The following is a 21,746-nucleotide window of genomic DNA, read 5'->3' on the forward strand; positions in this document are numbered from 1 at the left end:
CTGTGGGTCCAAGACATGGCCCATCACCACATTAACAATGTAACTCTGCCCTTCAGAACTGTCTGACTAACCACATTGTTTCACATGGCTGCTCCATACAAGAGCTCTGGGAATTTTCTATTACTTCTACAGGCTGGCACTGAAACCCCCTTTCACCGCATTGCCATTCGTACATTTGGTAGGAAAAAACTTTACCTTTAGCACCAGGGTAGATGGGGGTGACTTTCCAGAGGTTCCCATGAGGTTGTAAGGCATACAGGTATAGGTGCCAAGAGAGTCTTCTGTAACCTCTGTCACACGGATGCTCCCATCCTTCATTAGGCTCCACCCTGGGTGCTGTGTGGGATTGAGGGTTTTTAAGTGGCACTGAGGAATGACGTTTGGCCACTGACACCAGAAACACTGTTTCCAAAATCACTCCACTGGTGTGTGCTGGGACTCAGACCTTAACCCTTCAGATTACTAGTCCATGTCCACATTATGGAATCTAATACTGGAGAAATGCAATCATCACCCCTTGCAGTCATTCCAGAACTATATTAATAAAAAGAGATGTATGAGCATTAACCGGTCCACCAAAGCAATAAAATAGGTCACAGTGTCAATAATGCAGTTCTATTCTATGCACAAATAGTGGGTTTCAAAGATTTAGAGATCTAGTATTGCTGGCACAGCTGATGCCCTCATCATTAACTATATATTAACAGTGTTGTTATAATACTGTGTGTAAGCCAATATGTTGTTCTTTCTTTTCTTCTTTCCTTTCTTCTTTTTACACATACACTGATCCCAGATGACAGCCACATTTCCATAACTCACAAACCTTCTCCAGCCTCAGAGGAAGGCCATTCTTCTCCCACTTGACCCATGTCACCGGTGGGTTGGCATCCACAGGGCAGCGGATGTAACCTGTCATTTTTTTGGGGATGTACATAACAGGAGGCATGTTCACGACCCGAGCTGGATCTGGGGGCAAACAAGAATACAAATGCACATCAAAAGTGGCCACTTTACAGATTTTTTTGTTGGTTAACATCAATACAAATAAAAAATAAAGTTATTACCATACTAAAGTGCAGAAAAGAACACTTAGAGATCAAATTGAAAGAGAAATGGAGAAAAAAAAAATCACTAGGCTACAGCTGAAGTCATAAGCAATGAGACACGGTTGAGACATCTTTCCTTAGCCAGAGGTGAGAAAGGAAGCCAGAAGAAAAACTAAAAAAAAAAAAAAAAATTTTCATTGGACATGAGTTTGAGAATATCTCTATAAAGGTCTGGCTCCATGGACTGGAAGCTAAATGAATCGTTGAGCTTGTCCCTGTCGGGTCTGTGTTGTTTGAAGTGACATGTTCTTCAATTCTTGGTCAGGCAGAAGCTCACCTTTTCATAGCAGATAGCAAAGAGTAAGGTCGTAGAACAAAAACCCAGTGCTAACACAAAGGAAGGGTCTATGAGCTCATCTGGTAGGCTGATTCATGATTCGCACCGTGATAGATTTAAAATGCACATCTAACACGAGCCCCCTCATTATAGCTACTTGGAATGGAAAGGTAGCTTTCCCGCTTAAAAAAATGGAGGTGCACATACACAAAAAGGCACGGCTTTATCCAATTCATATTCACTTCCTCCGTCTGTTCCGATAAAGTGCTGACAATACTCACACCAGAGTGCTTTCCCTGTTTATCAGAAAATAGGATGTACTGGAACTGAATGCCAGATGGGGAGTGGGGTTTTCCAAGCAAAGATTTCTGTATTAGCAATCTATCATTCCGGACACTCCAAGATCGAACTGAAACTGTAAGCGAGGAGGAGATACTGACGTCAGCAGTAAGATGGTGAATGCTCATTAATGACTTGGTGTGGGGCGGATTGCTAATTAGTGCGGGACTGTGGCATCGTAGCAAGTCACCTAGTGAGGACCGGCAGGGGAAACAGAGAAGCTTGCTTTCTCAAAGTCCTTGTTAGCATGGAGAAAATCTGGTCTCACATTCTTCAGCACATCTCTTGTTCAGCTGGCATTTGGACCCACATTCATAATAATGATTAAAATAAAATAAGAAAGCCTGATACTCTAAGTACCTAAACATACAGAAAACGTAATCTGACCTTATGAAAGATAACAGCTTGGTTTCACTTATTTCATTTTCGTATCTGTGTACGGTGTCGGACTGTTCCTAAAACAGCACAGCTCAAGCATGTATTCAAAAATAATTCGTTCATAAAGTGAGGGGGCGTGCGGTGGTGCAGCAGGTTTGGCCTGTGCCTGCTCTCTGGTGGGTCTGGGGTTTGAGTCCCGCTTGGGGTGCCTTGTGACGGACTGGCGTCCCGTCCTGGGTGTGTCCCCTCTCCCTCCAGCCTTGCACCGTGTTGCCGGGTTCGGCTCCGGTTTGCCGCGACCCCGCTCAGGACAGGTGGCTTCAGTCGATGTGTGTGTGAAGTGTATTTAATGCATTCAATGTAGCATTTCTTCCAAAAAAAGCTATAACTAAATTATAAAGTAAATCACTGTTCAGTTCATGTTATTAACTCACACACAGTCTGAAACCACTTGTCCCAAGCAGGGCCACGGCAAACCGTAGCCTAACCTGGCAACACAGGGCGCGGGACTGGAGGGGGACGGGATACACCCCGGACGAGGCACCAATCCATCGCAGGGCACCCCAAGCAGGACACAAACCCCAGACCTACCACGGAACAGGACCCGGCCAAACCCGCTGAGCCATCGCACCCCCATGTTATTAACCGCGGTTGAACAAAGAGTCTTATTCACAGTTCATAATTTATTACTTCTTAATTGAAAAGCAGTTGAAATTGCTTGCACAAAGAACATCCCCAGTGCTTGATGCCAAACAAAGGGGTTTTGGGACAGCCCCAAATCCAGCCTTTCTGCTTCCATTTTTCTGATCAACACCCTGTGGAAAGTCCATGGAGGAACGCCCTTCATGTGGTAATGGCAGCATGGAACTCCCCATGAAATGAGAAGCTGAAGAAGGGAGCTGAAGGCTGGAGGGCTGGAAGAAATTATATTACTCTTTCAAGGGCTGTCTGGGAACGCATTGATATTGTTCCCTTGTACATCCTTGCAATATGATGCCATAAAAAGACAACCAAGGTCATTTGGATTAAAGTGAGCCCAGACTAAAACATGTTTTACTCTCTATTTTTACATAGAATATATTCTGTATTTTTAAACACAGAAAAAAAAAAAAATCTGCGACTAAGCACTTTACACTTTATTATATTCAGTGCTGGCTGTGAGCACAAATTGTATGGTGGCAGTACTCACACTGGACCACTAGGTATGCAGAGGCAGTGGGTGACAGCCCAAGACTGTTGCTCGGGCTGCAGGTGTATTTCCCAGCATCCTCTGGTTTTACTCGGAAGATGATCAGGGTTCCATCAATTAAAATTCGGACTCGCAACTTTAGATCACTGCGGAAACAGCACAGATTAGTGCCACATGACAGCCACTGTAGAGAATATATAGATAAAATTCAGTATATCCAAAACCCATGATCCATATAATGTACCTTGATTCATTCTGCAAAAAACAAGACTAAACATATAGCACTTTTGTTGAAAAAGGTGGACAGAACACATTGCACTAGTCCAACAGAGTTGTCCAAGGCAGAGTCCAATCGGAACTGCTTAGCCTAACCTAAATGCACATATTCAATGAATGGATCATAAACAAAGGAATGGCACAATTGTGAACTCGATCATAACTTTACTTCTTGAAGTAGACATTATCTTCCTCCCAAAACCAGATGTAGGTTAAGTTGCCAGGATATGCCTCTGCTTGGCAGCTGAAGAAAGCATTCTGGGATATGTTGACAGTTATGTTCAGGGGTGGTTTCACAATATGTGGAGATCCTGGTGGACGGAGGACACAGAAGTTAGAATTTCAGAGACGCAGGAGACCCTGGCCTTCAAACCATAAGCAGCTGAGGCTCTGCAGATGATGCAGTGACACCTTTGGATGGACATTCTCTTCCTGCAGGAAACAAATTCAGTGAGAACAACCAGGCAAACCTCCAGTGATCCTTCTTATCACACGAACAGGTCTAACTGAGAGCAGAAAAAGGTAGTGCAGGTCTAAGCTGTGAAATCCATAACCTACATCCACAGAGAACTGCTATGATTCTATAATGTCAATAGGTTCATGCACAAAATGTTGGGTTTGACTCATACAATGTCACACCATTCTACCTTGAACAAGCAGGCGGGTGGTGTGGACAACTTCTCCCTGGGGACTGTGGGCACGGCACATGTAGACCCCCCCATCCTCCCGGAGGACAGACACAACCGTCAGGCGCCCGTCGCTTACCTGCGAGCAGGTTGTTCGAATGCAGAAAACAGAGCTTATCATTCAGAAGGCAACAAAAAGCCATGCAGCTCTTCATATTTGATGTTCTTTCATTAATAATTACAAATATTATCAATCTACAGTGTATTCTTTTTGCTTACTGATACAAATGCATAGTATTCTGAACCATATACATACAGCACAAAACACCTTATTGACCTGTAACTCAGATCAGTTAATTGTACCTTGCATGCATTATAAAGACTTCAAGATTGCAGATCATTTGACTTGTAGGTTGTTGACCGATCAAACGGGTGTGCAGTAGCGTGCTGGTCAGTACTTTTGCAGCATGCAGATAAATTGCTATACTAAAAGGATCTTTGCACAGAAGCTAAGGACACTGTGACCTGAATGAGCTCTGGGGACACAGCAGTTACAGCTCTTTTCTAAAGCTGTATATTCATATGTCAGGAGAAATAAAGCCATTATCACCTTATCTGGAAGAACAAAGACATTTGTATATTCGCTGGCATCACAGAGTGGAGGCATATTATAAGCCTGTAGTGCATTAAACAATGGCAAGGCATGACAAAGTATTATTTATTTGATTTTGATTAACGTGTGATGTAGATTAATATTAGCGTATGATGTTAATGTGGAAAAACTGCGAAAGGAATCAACTACATTAACCACATGGTGGCTCTCCCACTGACGCTCACAGTTTGTCCAGTGGGATATGTGAGCAGCCCTCTGGGTGGTGATGCAACAGTAGTCCTACCTTGTATTTCTCACTGTCGCCCAATGTCTCCCCCTCTCGCAGCCAGCTCACCACAGGCTTGGGGTTCCCCAATGCAGTACAGCTCAGAGTGATGCTGCCCCCTTCTCTCGCTTCCACGTATTGAGGGGGCGTGTCTGTGAAAGTGGGAGGGGCTGTAGAAAACAGAAGCAGTGGGGTGAAGGCAGAGGTGGCAGAAAAGTTATAGGATATGAACACCCATTACTCCTCATTAGATCGCACTCAGCACAGAACTACAGTAACGGCAGTCACTCCGCCAATCATCCTCTCTTCACCAGTGTACTTCTCCCCCTGCCTACACGTCCACAAGTACTCCCCCATTTCAGCAGTTCATCTTCCAGCCTTAGAGTGGTCAGCGTACATGGTCAGGGTGGTCACTTAGCAGGTTCCACACTGACCTCTCAGTGTTTCTCCTTCAAATTCTGCATTTAATTAACAAAACCTCTTCCACCAGCCTCAGAAGTTTAGAAGGCCAAACCTTCCTAAACACGCACGCACAAAATCTGCACAGGGAGCACTCAGCTGAGCACTGGAATGGCACACCGCCCATAGGACAAACAGCACTACAGCCTGGCGGCAGAATACAGGTGGGCGAACCAGGAGTGAGAGTGACATCATCATCGGTATCTTTCCCACAGCCACAGCATTCTTCAACAGGAAGTGATGTAAAATAGAGTGTAAAAAAAAAAACACATTGTCATCATCACAAGGACATGCTGACTAATAGACAACTGCTATCACACAACTTCATAATTAAACCCTGGACATCTAATTAGCATGCGGTTGACGTGTTGCTGATGTAAAGGAGACTAAATGAATGAAGCAGTCTGTTATTCACTCTCCTGGCCATCATTTTACCCTCCTACATTCCCTGCATTACCTGGCTGTTTTGCAACTCCTGGCAGCAGTAAAGGGTGACTGGATTCACAGCAAAACAAATGCGCAAAATCATGGTACTACCACCATAGTCAGTATATTGTTCGCCTCAACCCATTTTATGAAATCCCTCCAAATGAAGCCTTCAGAATAATCACAGATTAACAACAACTACAGAGGTTTGAATATACAGTAAGTATGATACTATGTTTATTACATACATCTTGCAGTCACATCATTTATGTAACCTGAGGTCATTAGGTGTTTTCAACATCATACAACCTCGCCGAAGAGTCCCAACCAGGGCTGATCTGAACCCAGCTTGCATTAAGGTAGCACTCACCTCTCCTGCAACAATCTAGATGCTCTCTCCTTAACCTCAGTATCAGCTTTAATAGCCTTCTCCCTCTGACTGTTGTGATACCGAGCATACAACAAACCCTCTACAGTGACCTTGTCATTAAGCCTCCACAACCTACTTTGATGGGCACACTTTTCCCTCCAACCTTCGAAGTGGTCCTGATCCACCAGTTCCTCAGACGTCACCTTCCTTCTCTCATTAGCATCCTCCATGCGTTCTTCCCATAGGACTGAGCTTCAACACAACCTGTTCAGAAACTCCAGGAAATAGCACAATGTCCGGTCTAAGCAATGTCCCTGTTTGTGGCTGGAAATTATTCCTAAATCAACCATAAACTGCAAGTCTTGTGCTGTCTCCAGAAGCCCAGAACAGGTTCTGAGTGGCAGTTCTATTCTTTCACCATCTCTGAAAAACGCTATGGCCTACTTTGCCAGCTGGCAGATCCTACTGTGTACTGTTCTTACGCTGCCGCAGCCTTGAGCACCTGGTCATGGTGCCAACGATAGCAGCCCTCACTTAGCACTATTGCTGATGATATGCTTTAATGTCCCTATCTTTGGACACAACGAACATAATGGAAAGCCAACTCTTCCCAAGCTAAACTGCCTGGATCAAGATCACAGAGTGCCTGGATCAGGAACTTCATATAGCAAGGCTTTGCTCTCCTAAGCTCTTCCGAAGAGACCTTACAAACCAGTGACTGTTCCTCATCTATTTTCACTACCACCTTAGTCACCAATCCTTCGTCAGTTTGAGTGTATCTCCTTCTGAATCAGCTTCTGCTTTTCCTTTCCTTGGGCCTTGTAATACATCCACGGTGAAATACTGCCAAAACCAGCTCGTCACTATGCCACTGAGTCGAACACCATGCTGTACTGGAACCGGGACTCTGCTTGCTGCACTGCTGCCAATGCACTCAACTTCTTTTAACAACGGCACCGTATAGTCACCACATGCCATAGTTCAAAAATGAAGGGATGAAACATGATACCAAAATAGTCTTGGTTTAGTTCGAAACCTGTGCCTAACAGTGCAGAAATGACCTCATGCTCAGCACTTGAACCCCTGACTCATCAGTGACGGTGACATGGAGATGTGCTCTATCTGCACAGGTGTCACAGAGTGTGCAGCACTTGAGCTTCTGACTCACCAGTGACTGTGAGATGCACCCAGCTGCCATTGTAAAAGGCATCATACTGCTGCTCCAGCATGAGGAGCCTGCACTCATACCAGCCCTGGTCCTCAGAGCGCAGCTGCTCAATCCTCAAAGAGGCGACTCCATGGAGCATGGCTCTACCTGGAAAGGGAAAGCACAAGTGTGAGGGTTAGAGGCCAGCAGGGAGAGAACTGGCACTTGAGCCATACAAACATACAAGGATTATATTACCACTAGTGATGATGCACATCCTCTTCCTTGCATAAAAAAATTAGGGTCACCAAGATTAGCAAAGTGTTACTGCTCTGCCATACACACACAGACACACACACACACAGTCTGAACCCACTTGTCCCGAGCAGGGTCGCGGTAAACTGGAGCCTAACCCGGCAACACAGGGCGCAAGGCTGAAGGGGGAGGGGACACACCCAGGATGGGACGCCAGTCCATCGCAAGGCACCCCCAGCAGGACTCAAACCCCAGACCCACCAGAAAGCGGGATCCGGCCAAGCCCCCTGCGCCACCGTGCCCCCCCCCCCGTTAGCCTTAAATTTTTGGCACCTCTAGGGGTCATATGTGATTTTGTTGTAAGATCATCGCAACATGGGCAAATACACTCAATTTGTTCTGTGAAACTTGTCGGTTAAGTAAATCTCTGATAAGCAGACACCTTATTTCCATTTACAATAAAAAGGCTAAAATTACAATGTGTTCTGAGACCCCCAGCAACTCAACCAATTTCACCCCAAAAAACCAATCTTGTAACGGCAATATTAAGTTTTATGCACATAAATAATGTAAAATAAAAAAAAATAGAAAAACACTCCAAGAAGAACGCAGAGTGTTTAGGGAGGTGGTGAGAGGGCGGGGGTGAGTGGAGGAGTCAGTGTGTGATTGTGAAGAAGACAAGCTGAAATTATACATGATTGGTTTTGGATCGAGTTGTGTTAACTTGGAACCTCCAACCATGATTTCAGCACATTTTTCAATATTTATTTCGTTTCATCAAATGTTGTGCTTGTAGAACTTGATAAATCAAGTACTAGGCAAATGTTTCTCCCACTCTGTTCTATATGCTTTAAAGCTTCAGACTCATACTCATGCGGAAAGTTTCTTACATGTCGGCTTTTCAATGTCACCAAGAGCTTTTTTCACTCTTAGGACCCACTATTACTTATGGATGAGTAAAAACTGGTAAATTATGAAGGCATCAAGAAGACATGAAAACATAAGAGCGGACATATGCGCCGAACAGATAAAAAAAGAGCTGACAAACTGACGAGTCACACGAGAAAATTGTGCCATGTGTGACGCTCCTTTAGCTGTTATACTTTTTCATAACCGATGCCTTCCGTCCACGATCACTTACAATGTATGGTTTTCTAATCACTACACTACCTTCAGCTCTCTGATGAGTGTGTATAGGTATCTGCACAAGTCATTTTCCTGTTATGTGCGTGTGCATTCATCCAAACACACGCTCACAAGACGATTTGTTCACTTAATCAGACACGTGGTGTATTCCCTCCGATAAGTCACGGTCAGTAAATGTGGATTTCCACTAAACAGATAAAGTGGATGTTGACCGAGATGGTCCCGTACGCTCATTATACCACTTAACAGCCGGTTACGAAAGTCAGAAATGACCTTAAGGCTTACCAGCATACTCGGGGTCCACGTGGGGTGGGTAGAAACGGAAGCTGATGAAGAATGGCATGGACATACCAGACCGGAACCATTCCACCACGTAGGCGAGCTGCGAGCCAGTCGGGGGGTGGGACACTTCACATCCTAGAACGACGGCCTCACCGGCACGTGCCGTCACAAACTGGGGCTCCTCTCTCGCTCTGCGGGCTCCTGAAGGGCACAGAAAACACAACGTGAGACTCCAAGGTCACCGAGAAGGCAACATGCTTCTGGACAGAGACAGACCTTTAAAGAGCAACTCGACAACACTAGCAAAGCAACTACTGTGCAGCAGATTCTTACAGGAAATGCGGGAAAGCCACTAGAAACGGCACTGGCCTGCGGGAAGTCCTCTGCCACACAATCAAGTCCACTCCGTACCAGTCGTTCCCATTTGTCGGAAATCTATTTCTCATTGCTACGTGCCGGAGGGCCCTTAAGCGTGTCCCTTCTCAAAGCGAAGACGAGGGCAGCTTAATCTTATCCTGCTACAACTAATAACCATCAATTAGTCTTTCGTAATAAGCACAGAGCAGGAGACTGGAGAACTGATGGGCCTTTAATTACAAGGGAGTGTAGAAGGTAGTACATGACTCAGCCACTTAGGACCGATTGCCCAGAAAATGGCAGCTATTGGCGCGTTTCAGTCCCCCAGCGAGACATTGAGGTATCCATGTGTGACTGCTAAAATGATCTCACGACTGCCCCTTTCCTTCTTTCACTATGACGTGCCTTGACAGCAGCATTTCCACCCGTTGCTCGAGAGTACAAAGCTTCCATCTTTCACAGTATTAGCCAGGCCACTTGTAGCTGAATGTTTTTATTATTGGATATGAAGAGGAATACATGCAATTTTGTCCCTGGATTCCATTTCAGTTCTTCATATGTCTGTTCAGCAATTATTAATACCACTTAAAGTTAATCGGTCTGGATTTCAAGCGGTCGTGCGAGAGTCTGCGAGAAGCACCGTGCTTTAATTTTACTATTATTCATTCATTTAAATTTTCCTCAAGTGTGATGTTGTATATCCCATAAGATTTAAATGGTGACAAGGTGAAACGTGGTTTTCGGCGTCACGCGTCGCGTCAGCTGCGGAGCGCTATAACACGCACGAACAGTGGCACGATGCGTGCAATTTAGTCACCAGTTCAACTGAAACATGTTCGGACTGTGCGAGTAAATCGGGGCGCCCGCAGAAAACCCAACCTTTAAGTGTACAGCGCATAATCGTGATGAAAAACTTGAACAAGCACAGGTTAACAGCCATACAGCATTACAGAGTGCTTAATGAAGGGAAATTGCCTATTTATGTTGTGCTATGACAACTAACGTTAACTATCGAAACGATACGTTGCATTTATTCACTTAGCAGACGCTTTTCTCCAAAGCGACGTACATCTCAGCGAAAACGCAATCTGTGCATTACACTGAGAAAGAGACAGAGCTGCAGACATGCGACTCCCAAATAAACTTAGTTTGTCCATTGTAATGGGATTCCGCGATATTTTAGTGTAAATGACTTGAGTGGGTTTCACCAATATTTTTAACAGTGAAACTAATGATGGTGATTATGTTTTTGAGTTATGAAAATTCACCTTACAAGGGGCTTTTCAGGAACGCTGTAGCTACTTAATCTGCCAAAAACCCCTCCGCTGTCCATTTCAGCTGCAGATGGTTTATCTTTGCGACCCTGTCCACAGAGGTCTTTTTAAATTGTTTTCAGCATAATATTGCGTTTAACGGGTCGAGGCACATTTGTACAGGGCATATGAAGCAACGTGGCCTCGGGACCTTATAAGCACGGACTATACGGAGCACCGTGGGTTCAGGACTCTGAGCGGATGGGGTATGTGATGCTGTGTGGCGTCAATGATTTAGCGAAAGGCAGGCTATCTGTTTTTCATCTGAGGTGTGATGGTAAATCTGGGAATTAAAAACATCCTGTAAAATATCCGGCTGCTGGTGAGTGTTTGCTTATCTTCCTCAAGGGGCTTCTAACGAAGCCAGAGCTCATTCATAACCTCTGCTGAATGAGAGGTTCCACTTTACAGCACTGACTGTTTTTTTTTTTTTTTTTAACACTAGTCCTATGCAGCAGCATAAGCCATGCTGTCAGAACTGACTCAACACCGCATCACTCGGAGAAAATGACAAGATTTTACTTATTAACTTCTAATGATAGCAGCTCATTGCTTGCTGGAAACGGATGTCTCTTGTGTAGAGAAAAAAAAAGCCTTGTTACAAAATTCCCATTTCAACAACTCCCAAAAGCAAATAAGAGGCATTCCATCTCTTGCAGTTAATTAAAGCCGAATTTAAAGCATAACCCAACTTCTTACTGTAGCAGCTGGAGAAAGTCCACAAATGTTCAACCCCAATAGCGTTAAACGAATGTGTCAGGTATTCCCAAACAATGTCTAAAATGCATCAGCAACATTGCCATGCAGGTACGGTGCAGGGTGCTGCATAAAGCTCACAGCTGTTTCCTTCTCCGAGGCTTTGAGAGAGACTGCATCAGCAAGAGCTATGCCATTAATGTCCGAATTCTCATTTTCTTAATGGAAATACAGTGACCTGGAGGCCTGCTCATTAGCAGTTTTTGTACCAACAATTTATTTATTATAGGCAATACGCATCTACTTCATGCCATGTATACACAAATGTTCACCTGAGGTATGCTTAATATGGTTTAAGGCCATCAAGAAGGCATACGCAATGATAGAACCAATTTACTGTGTAGTAAGGCTGCTCCCCCACCCCGAAAGAAGGCAAAGCAAGCAAAAGGGGAAAATAAAGCACCGAGCGGTGACTAAGTCACCATGCCTCTCCCTGGTGCTACTAATGTGATTTCCCAATGGGCGATTAAAGAGATGGTGATACCTGGAAACCCACACAGGAGGTACATTTGCTCACAGATCACAGTAGTTCACCAGTTTGTTTCTTGGAATTTAAATGTACATGTGCATTTCATGGAAGCAGAAAGGCAAACATTCAAGGTCAGCTTCATCATGACCAGCTGATCTCACTACCAATCAGACAGAGATCATCCTCACCATTTATTTGCATTGAAAATCCAATTTAAATGCTAAATAGCCCATTGACACTGAGCACCTAGACTAAAATTAGACTGTGCTGTGGAGGGTGTCGCTTACCGCCACTGGGATATGCCCAGTTATTCTGCTGGGCGGTTCCCTGTAAAGCCAGCTTCGTACTGCTGGATGAAACTTCTCGTCTCGCTTTAAAACCAGCCCGAGGTTTGAGCGCTGTCGCAATCGATCACATAGAATGGGAAAGTCATCGGATGAAGGTCCCCACGGACAAAGCCCTGCTGTAACGGACCCCATATTCTGGGTAATGGCCCACATCCTGTAATCTCCAGCCTTGCTGTAACCAGAAACACGAATGTGCAGACGGGACAGAGAAGACTACTCTGAGCTGAATGGTGAAGTTGTAGGGACATGTATGTTTATGCACAACCCCAAAAGGTTGCAGGTTCCACCTCTGATGTGTAACTTGTATAACTGTAACCGGCAGCATTAGCTCAAACTGAATCAAGCCCAAGATCAAGTCCACCGGTGCAAGCCAAATGCTAAACAGAAAGGAATTTTCTGCACTGCATTATAAAAATATGCTCCAAGAAACAGATAATGAAAATGTCCTATGCAGTGAACGGCGCAAATCCCGTATTATTAGAAAAAAAAAAAAAAATATTGTCCATGCATAATCCTCTTAGTTCACAACTTTCCAGGCTGGAAAGTGGAGGTCTTAATTCCCAGCCGTCCTTGAGCAATAACTTCCGAAGTACAGGACCCAAATGTGGACCATAAAGCCAATGCAGCATGGAGAGAAAAAGCAAGAGACAACAGAACGGAGAGAGGGAATGGGAGACAGCAAGAGTAAGAAAGACAGTAAGAGTGTGTGAAACGTGGGGTAAAAGACAGGGGAGGAAGCGAGAAAGAGAGCGAGTGAGCGAGAGAGAGAGAGAGAGAGAGAGAGAGAGAGAGAGAGCTTCTTCTCCTAACGCTTTCCTGTTTTCCAATGAGAGGTAGAAATAACCACTCCCAGTTTCTGAGATACACACTTTCCACGCAGTTCTTGATCATCAACGGACGGCCATTCACTTGCAGGATATTTTGCACCGCAACGTATGCCCTGCAATGCCATTTCGGCACACTCTTACACAACTTTAATTTGGAGTAAAGTTTCTAACCACTAAAATGCAGGGAAGAAAGAGGAAATTCACTACACCACACACCTGAAAATGGTAAACCCTGTGGACCCGAGCTGCGAAGGTGCTGAAACGCAAACGCTAGAGAGCTAGACCGAGGAGGTGCTAAACACGGAAACGCTACACGCCCGAAGCGAGGAGGTGCCGAACGGCCGGCGGCAGCATCGCCGCCTCCTAGGCTCCGACGAGGCACCCGTGGGACGCCGGGTTTCCGGCAGCGAGAGACGCAGCGCTCCTCCAGCTGGTACCAGTCCGGCCTTGGCCGTCCCTCGCGGCGCCGTGTCGGTCACCGCGTGCAAATGCGCTCGGTCGAGGAGCTGTGACTCAGAGGAACGCAGGCCCTCAGCTTGAGACGCTTCCTACCGCTTTCGGGTCTCTGCGTCATCCATGCGTACGATAGCATTGCTGGCGATTACTAAAGCGGGAAGTGACAAGGGAGGCGTTTTGGAAATACTAATGAGCAGAGAAAGACCCTTCTGAAAAACAAGAAAGATTTTCTGCTTTTAATTGTTTGCCGAGCTGAAAACCTAACGTTGGCGTATTCAAGGCGTCGTGCAAAATGTATAATCCTGCTGGCAGAAAACAAAAAAAAACCGAGGAAGTCCCCGCAGCACGGACGGAGGAGGACACAATCTACTCCCGTCCCTCTGTTCGCATGCCAGAAAACCTTCCGTGCATCACGGCAGCTGCGCAGCCTGAATAAACTTCAGCAAAATACGGAAACGGAGAAACAATATCAGATTTCCTTCGGTAACCTTCTCTTTGGTGTCTAACCAACTATTATGACTAAAACACACATCTTAAAATATCTCAAAAGCCCCATCGTTTGCCTACGTATAGAAACAAGGCAACACAGAAAGTGTGTTGCTCAAAAAGAGTCTATGAAAGTCATATACTTGTATGTCTGTTTGCACAAGCAGCCTCATTATTTTGTTCTGAGAGCTCTTTGCATATGACCTTTGGAAACGGTGAAAAAACATTCTGAATTCACACAGCAATTTTTCGTCTGAGATTTCTGTCTCCGAAGGCTTTGAGATATAGTAAAATAACAGTAATTACCCCAATTACCCCAACAGCTAAAGCAAAAACATACGTTATGACAGCGTCCTAACTGAATAATGTGCTCTGCTAAATGTTTTATACAGGCCTCGGCGCTGAAGGATTATAATCTGAACGACAGCCTTGTACCAAGATGTCAGCTGCCCCCTTTGATGGTTAATTACTCATCCTTCCCTTTGACGTGCCAAAAATTCTCCCCATTTGCAAGCCGAAACATGACTCAATTTTAAATCGAATGTCAGAATCAAAAACATCTAATCGCTTGCTGGAATATTATTATTAAACCCAAACCTCGGGGTGTCCATCAGTCCATCACAGTGCTAAAACGACACCAAAAACAGAAACTTCGGTAGGACAGCGGACTGCAACCTTGACTGTAGCGCTCATTTATAGGGCGATAAACAGGTTTTTTCATATTCGCTGATATACAGTAACGCCTGACTGCCTGCATCCTTACAACCTGATATGAACCCTGCTTGTTACTGCTGTAAAGATCACATCTGGAGAGTGGGTGCCTGGTCCGTTGTTTTGCCATGCAAATAGGAAGCAAACTCCTTGTCAGATAGAGGTTCTTAGTGAATCCCTAGAAGCATAAATCAATTGGCTTATTTGGGAGATCGTTTTTTTTTTTTTTAACTTCTGTTCCAGCGCTTGGGGACCCTGAGCTGGTTGCTCTATAAACCCCCACAGCCATAGGCACCTAAATGGCAGTCTGACCATTTTCTGAACAACTGGAGCAAGTCATTGGCCATTTGACCACATGGTACGTGAGTATGTCATTGACTGTTTCGACATACCCTTGACAGCACAAGGATGTCAGTGTCCCTCTGGCCCTGTCCCGTAGACCATGAACATGTTTATGAACGCATGCTGCACCGCAGAGGATGTCACAAATACGAGTACGGAAACATTTAAGCATTGTGTGGGCCTCTGAAATCCAACCAATCATTTCTGTCCCCTCCGGTGGTCACATTTCTAACTGTATCTCTCAAACTGTACACGCTACAATTCTGAGACCATACAGAGGATGTTCTATAATTTTAGAAGATACAGCGCTTGTGTCGATAGGGTGTGGCTGGGACAAATTCCAAACAGCTATTCCTCAGATTCCACAAAGCTTTTTTTGCGAGGCATCAGGAGGTTAACATGAGCATGTCTTTGGATGTAATAACTATTTACATCTCCAAAAACAAGCACGAAAACAGCATCACAGCCTACTGTCTGGCAAAACATCTAGTGATGAAAATACTACTGATTCACCACGAATGTATTTGTACAGATTAGTGCAGGAAGCAATTCACCCCAGGTATTTGCAGGGTGAAATTCAATTGCCCCCTGAGTGCTAATGGACGATGTGTTCTTGAAATCCTGAGAGCAGTCATTTTCATTATTTGAACATAATACCACTGGGTTTTTTTCCAGTCCCATTTCTAATTAGTAAACCTAGCGCTAAGACAGCCAGCAAGTTCCATGGGAAATGAAATACCGGCCAAATCGGAGGCAAAATCACCAATTGTCATTTTTGCATTTCCGCATATGAGCGTTTTTCTATGCATATGCCTTGTAGAGCGCAGAACTATATTCATAACTCACATCACCACAGCAGGAGACCCGGCAGACCACGCAAGACTTCACAGGCCTCCGCCAAGCGTTCCACAATGGCACTGAGCAGATTTACGAAAAAACTGGCAGCTGATGGACTTGTGGCTTCTCACGCAGACCACACGCTCCCAGCGGGTGCGCAGAGGTGGGGAACGTTTTACGGGAAGAGGCTGGAATGTTCTGCAGACTGGTACCGTTCTATTAGCCCGTAATAAGACGGGCACTGCTATTGTGCGCTGCCTGCAAAGCACTAGCAGCACGAGAGCCAGGACACTGCTGCGCTCCTAATCTGTTGTTTATTTTAGTTAAGCGCATATGATGGCTTTGGATCAGCACAAACATCTTGCCCTTCCTTATGCCAGCTGTCTGCCCGTTTCATTCTAATGTTCAGCAAACCGACAGCAGAGCCTTGTGATTCTTCTTGCTGGAATCACAGCTTTTCTCTACTCTTTCTTACATCACAAGCATGTAGCACATATCCATACAGAGACCAATTATAAACGCACACCGAAACACCACCCGTCTCTGCAAACAGGTGGTCACAGGCACAAAAAAGACACGCACATCCCTGCGCGATGCTCATTTAGTCTCTCTTTACTCTCACGCGCTGCTCATTTACTCATCTCACAGGGTTCAGGCACGCGCTCCATACGGACGGCTCATTTGCTTGCTTTAGTTTCACCGTACACGCCGCATGTTCATATACATTCTACAAACACCCTGCCAACTCATTCACTCCAAATTCTCCGATACGGACTCACATCAGGTCACTGTAACACTCGTTCCCCATTTCAGAGTACGCAGTGCGTTCGCACACTGATGAAGCTGGCGGGTGATTGACAGTCCAGCTGAGTGGTCCCCCTTGTCCGTCTCCCCGTTGCCCATGCGCTCTTTTGCGCTGTTGGCTGGGCTGCTCATTACATCTCCCTGCATCCGCCAATAATGTGTTCAACTTCAATCAGTGCACTATGGAGAACAGGCTGGTTTAGGAAGCAGAAAAATCACAGTATTACTGTGTGTTCTATTCTGCACAAGTATAGAAGAGATTAATTTAAGGCTGTTAAACTGTTCTTAAAATGGATTGTTAAACCACATATTTCAGACAAGTTCACATAACACACACACACATTTTCAGAACCGCTTGTCCCATACGGGGTCGCAGGGAACCGGAGCCTACCCGGTAACACAGGGCGTAAGGCCAGAGGGGGAGGGAACACACCCAGGACGGGACGCCAGTCCGTCGCAAGGCACCCCAAGCGAGACTCGAACCCCAGACCCACCGGAGAGCAGGACGGAGGTCCAACCCACTGCGCCACCGCACCCCTACGTTCACATAACATCTTTGAAAAAAATGGAAAAGTGACCTAAACAACATTGAAGAAGCACAAAGGTGAAATCAGAATCCGGTTTTCTACCTACCTAGCTTATATATTTAACTGGAGAATGAAACAAGGGAAGAATTTTATCACATAGATTGTTCTCCGCGCTTACAGTGAAAACACAAAGAAAGTAATGAAATCTGGGAAAACTCGCACTAATAAAGAGTTGATATCTTTGCAGCGAGAAAAAGGAAAAGGTGGGGAATTATTGATTGGTAACTATTAAAAAACAGACAGACAGACAGACACACATTGACTGAAACCACTTGTCCTGAGCAGGGTTGCGGCGAACCGGAGTCTAACCCTGCAACACAGGGTGTAAGACTGGAGGGCAAGGTGACACACCCAGGACGGGACGCCAGTCCATCGCAAGGCACCCCAAGCGGGACTCAAACCCCAGACCTGACAGAGAGCAGGACTCGGCAAAACCTGCTGCGCCACGGCGCCCCCTGTTGGTAAATATTAAATAAAATATAAATTCCACACCCAGTGGTTAAGTCCTGTAACTACTAGGTCACACAAGGTTGCAGACAGGATGTAATTAAAATCTCTCAAAGGATTTCAAACTGACTTATTTTAATATATGATGAAGAAATTAATTGTGTCCCATGCAATACAAACATGCCAGATGACATATCAGTATGTCCGCAACATCTCTAATGTCTCAAGTGCAGGGAAGTTCTTTTTAAAAAATGGGGAAAAAAAACAACCCAAATTCAAAGTGTCCTCTGACAGTGAGGGAGGGGATTGATCTGAAGTGTGGCTTTGGCCGCCTCAGCCATGTGTGGTGCGGATTCGCGTGAGGCCATCACTGCTGGCAGCTGCCCTACAGCAGAAGAGACGGCCACACATTTACATGTATTAATTTTACTGATGCTTTTCTCCAAAGTGACTTACAATGTTAACGCACCTACAATTATTTACCTATTTAAACGGCTGGGTAATTTTACTGGAGCAATTTAGGGCAAGTGCCTTGCTCAAGGGTACTACAGCTGGAAGTGGGAATTAAACCTGAGACTTTTGATTCAAGATTCAAGAGTCAAGATTCTTGAATCTTGAATCTTAAACCTGAGACTTCTGGATCCAAAGACAACAACTCTAACTACACTACCGGCTGACCCTAGCGCACAAACTGCTCACGAGGTTTCAGGAGAAGGACAGCGCCACCGCAGCAAAGACCATGGCGTCAAGTGGTCAGTGCGGGACATCATCACCTACTGGCGGTTTCATCTGCACATCCGAAGTCTGATTCGTTGCGAAACGATGCTTAAACAGCAGTTTTTGTTCATTTCAATAGTACAGTGCCTTATTAAAATGCGGACTTGAAATGTGTTAATTTCACAGAGGAGGTGTTAACTTTTTACAAGAATAGATACTGATAAGAAAAACACCAGGAGATAAGAACAATCTCACTGACCACACAGGAGACTGAGATCCTCCAATGGCTGCACCTCCCAGTGACTGCTCATCCTACCCTCAGCAAGTCATCCCATAACAACTAGTCATCACACAGAACCAGCTCACTCCGCAGCTACAGCTCATCTCACACTTACTGCCTACCCCACAACGAAAGCTCATCACACAATAACAGCTCACCCTACACTTACCGTCTAGCCCACAACAGCTCATCTGACACTTCGCAGTTCATCACTTAATGACAGCTCGCCCTGCAAAGACAGCTCATCCCACACCTGCAGTCTACACCAAAATGTGACAGTTTATCTGACCTCCCACAGCTCATCACTTAGCGACAGCATGTGCCACGCTGACAGCTCATAGCGCACTTCACAGCTCCCCCACAGTGACTGCTCATCCCACACCTGCAGTGTAGCTCACAGTGACAGCTCATCACTCACCGACAGCCCATCCCAGACTGACCGCTCACCTGATACTGCACGGCACACAGTGACAGACCATCCCAGGTACACTCATCTGGCACTTCACCATTTGCCCCACAGTGTCAGCTCATCATTCAGTGACACATCACCCCACAATGCACAGCTCATGCTGTAGTGCAGTGCTCAACCCCCAGTGCCAGATACATGGCTGCTCCACAGACACTGCCTGCAAACACACTGTCATTTTTGACATTGTCAAAAAGCCCGCAATCGATCCCAACGCAACTTCCGATCCTGCGACACGCGAAAGAAATATATGATATATGTATGTTTTAAATCAACTAAAGAAATAGCGGGAGAAGCGAACGATCGATGATGATGATGATGATGAAGATGATCGTCATCTCATGCATATTTAATTAACACCTTTAAATATTTTTCAGGCTGCGCGGCAAACCGACAACAAGCGAACATGCGTCAGTGATGACAGTGTGCACAACATACGGGACGTTCATTCATAACGCTCCATGTCGGCGGCCGCGCGGCGGGCGAACGAACGCTCGCGCCCCCTGCTGCCCGCGCGCCCAAGTGCACAGGTGAACCGAGTGCACGAGCACGGGGGTCATTTCGCGGCGATCTGTGGCACCGAAAGGACCCCGTAGCAGCAATTACGGCGCACCTCTCCGAGGGAGGAGAAGTCTAAAGGTGAAATGAAGACGCCTATAGATAGAGAACTAGCAGCATCTACAACGCGTCGCTTTTTGGGCGGTTCTTTTCGGCTCCATCCATGCCTTAACTTTGACGTAACATACAACACTAACTTACTATCGTGAGTAAATGAGAAACAACCCTGCTGCACGAAGCCTACGACCTACGGATGTCGAGTCTAGAATCGGCACTTTTAACCACTACGCCACCTGCTGCCCCGGCTATACTTCGACATAGCAAGGTGAAGGTACAAAGCAAAAAAAAAAAGGTACGGAGTTCCGCATGATCTATAATTCTGCATCTTCGCGATATGTACATTTCAGCAAAGTATTTTGTTCTGTAAAATGCTTGTCTCACTTTACACCATCCATTCGCAACTTACCGCAGTCGTTTGTAACGTCACTCTACTAATTGATACACACTGAGTTTAAGAGACTTTCGGGTTTTGGCAAAAAAAAAAAAAAAAAAGAAAAAATAAAATAAAACTATACATGTAACATGATACATGTCATGTTCAGCTAAAACAGCATTGTGATGCATGCCTTTGAAATGATGATGCATCAAAGCATAACTGACAAACAACCGGCGTTAGCAGGCACGAATTTAAGAGCCCAGAATTTAAGTTAGGCTAATAAGAAGAAGAGAAGAGAAGAGCCGGGGAAAGAAGATTGAGTCACGGCTGAACTCTGAAGGATGCTGCAGCTCACCTTGGGCCGCCGCTCCCCGCGCGCTCAGCACACTGGCTATGAGAGCGGCCACATACCAAATCATAGTACAGCACTAATGCCGGCCCGCAGGAACACGCGCATCTCAAAGTGTCCCTTTTACAGGAGCGTCGGTCGCAGCACGGACGCCGAGGACACCGCTCTGTTCTCGCCCTTTTCTGTGCTCGCTCGGCTCTTTGCTTCATGCTTCCCAGTCTCGTCTTTCCTCCCGCATCCCTCACCGGGAGGGACAGGACAGACGACCACCAGCGACCCCCTCCCGACTGCGGCCGGAGGATGTTGGCAAATCCTGAGTGAAAAACCCATGCACGAGAATTTAGCCGCTTAGGCCCGCCTCCGCTCGGCGTTCATTGGTCGGTGTAGGAGGCTCGGGAATGGAGGCGTGGCTGACGTGGGACAGGGGCGGGGCGGGTTTCGTACCGGTCTGGGGTAGCGCGTGAGAGCCGCAGTATCATGCGCAATGGCGGGGAGGCGAGCTCGCGCCGCCTCGTCTCCTCGCGCGGTAGCAGCTGAAAAAGGGGAGAGTCGTGATGGAGACCGGCTGTTCGCCTCAGTTTTTAGTAACCCCTCAGAGCCATGTGTGCGTAACATCAAGCTCCTCTGCGTTCATGGCATCCATACAAGAACTATGAGCACCCCGTTTCGGAATTACAATGAACTTTGGTAGTTATTATGCCGGTTAGCCTAGGCATTATTAATATTACTGTTATTTAAGCAACAGCGATCAGATTCATTCAGAAACATTTAACATGACTCAGAAACATTTAATGTCTCATATGAAATACCGCTTTTAAAAACATGACACAGCTCTACACGCTTTTTTAGTCAATTATTTTACCATTAGTAGGAAGTTAAACATGTTTTAGTTTATCTCGAGTCAAAAATATCCAGCGCAGAAATGCAAAAGATCCAAACAGAAGCAATGAAAAGGTGTTAAAATATTACTGAATGTAACGTTTAACTAAGTTTTCTTTCTGCAGCAGATGTGACATTTACATTTACACGAATCCCACTGGTTTGCTA

At 45.6% G+C, this 21,746-nt stretch overlaps 1 protein-coding gene across 5 annotated transcripts in view; it reads right to left on the minus strand.

The window, feature by feature from the left end:
• Positions 1-20,993, minus strand: part of igsf9ba (immunoglobulin superfamily, member 9Ba) — a 34,664-nt gene extending 13,671 nt beyond the window's left edge. For all 5 annotated transcript variants that reach the window (XR_003797934.1, XM_018742649.2, XM_018742646.2 and 2 more), the window contains exons 1-9: positions 20,706-20,993; positions 9,158-9,355; positions 7,493-7,639; positions 5,088-5,239; positions 4,213-4,330; positions 3,735-3,876; positions 3,290-3,435; positions 824-966; positions 196-336 (exon numbers count right to left, since the gene is read on the minus strand). Coding sequence is in view for 4 of the 5 variants with exons in the window: in XM_018742649.2 (XP_018598165.1) it covers positions 196-336; positions 824-966; positions 3,290-3,435; positions 3,735-3,876; positions 4,213-4,330; positions 5,088-5,239; positions 7,493-7,639; positions 9,158-9,355; positions 20,706-20,769 (1,251 nt within the window). In the remaining variant the exon portion in view is untranslated. The remainder of the gene's footprint in view (positions 1-195; positions 337-823; positions 967-3,289; positions 3,436-3,734; positions 3,877-4,212; positions 4,331-5,087; positions 5,240-7,492; positions 7,640-9,157; positions 9,356-20,705) is intronic.
• Between the last annotated feature and the right edge of the window lie 753 nt (positions 20,994-21,746).

Source organism: Scleropages formosus, chromosome 10, assembly GCF_900964775.1.
Source record: "Scleropages formosus chromosome 10, fSclFor1.1, whole genome shotgun sequence".
Taxonomy (NCBI): Eukaryota; Metazoa; Chordata; class Actinopteri; order Osteoglossiformes; family Osteoglossidae; genus Scleropages; species Scleropages formosus.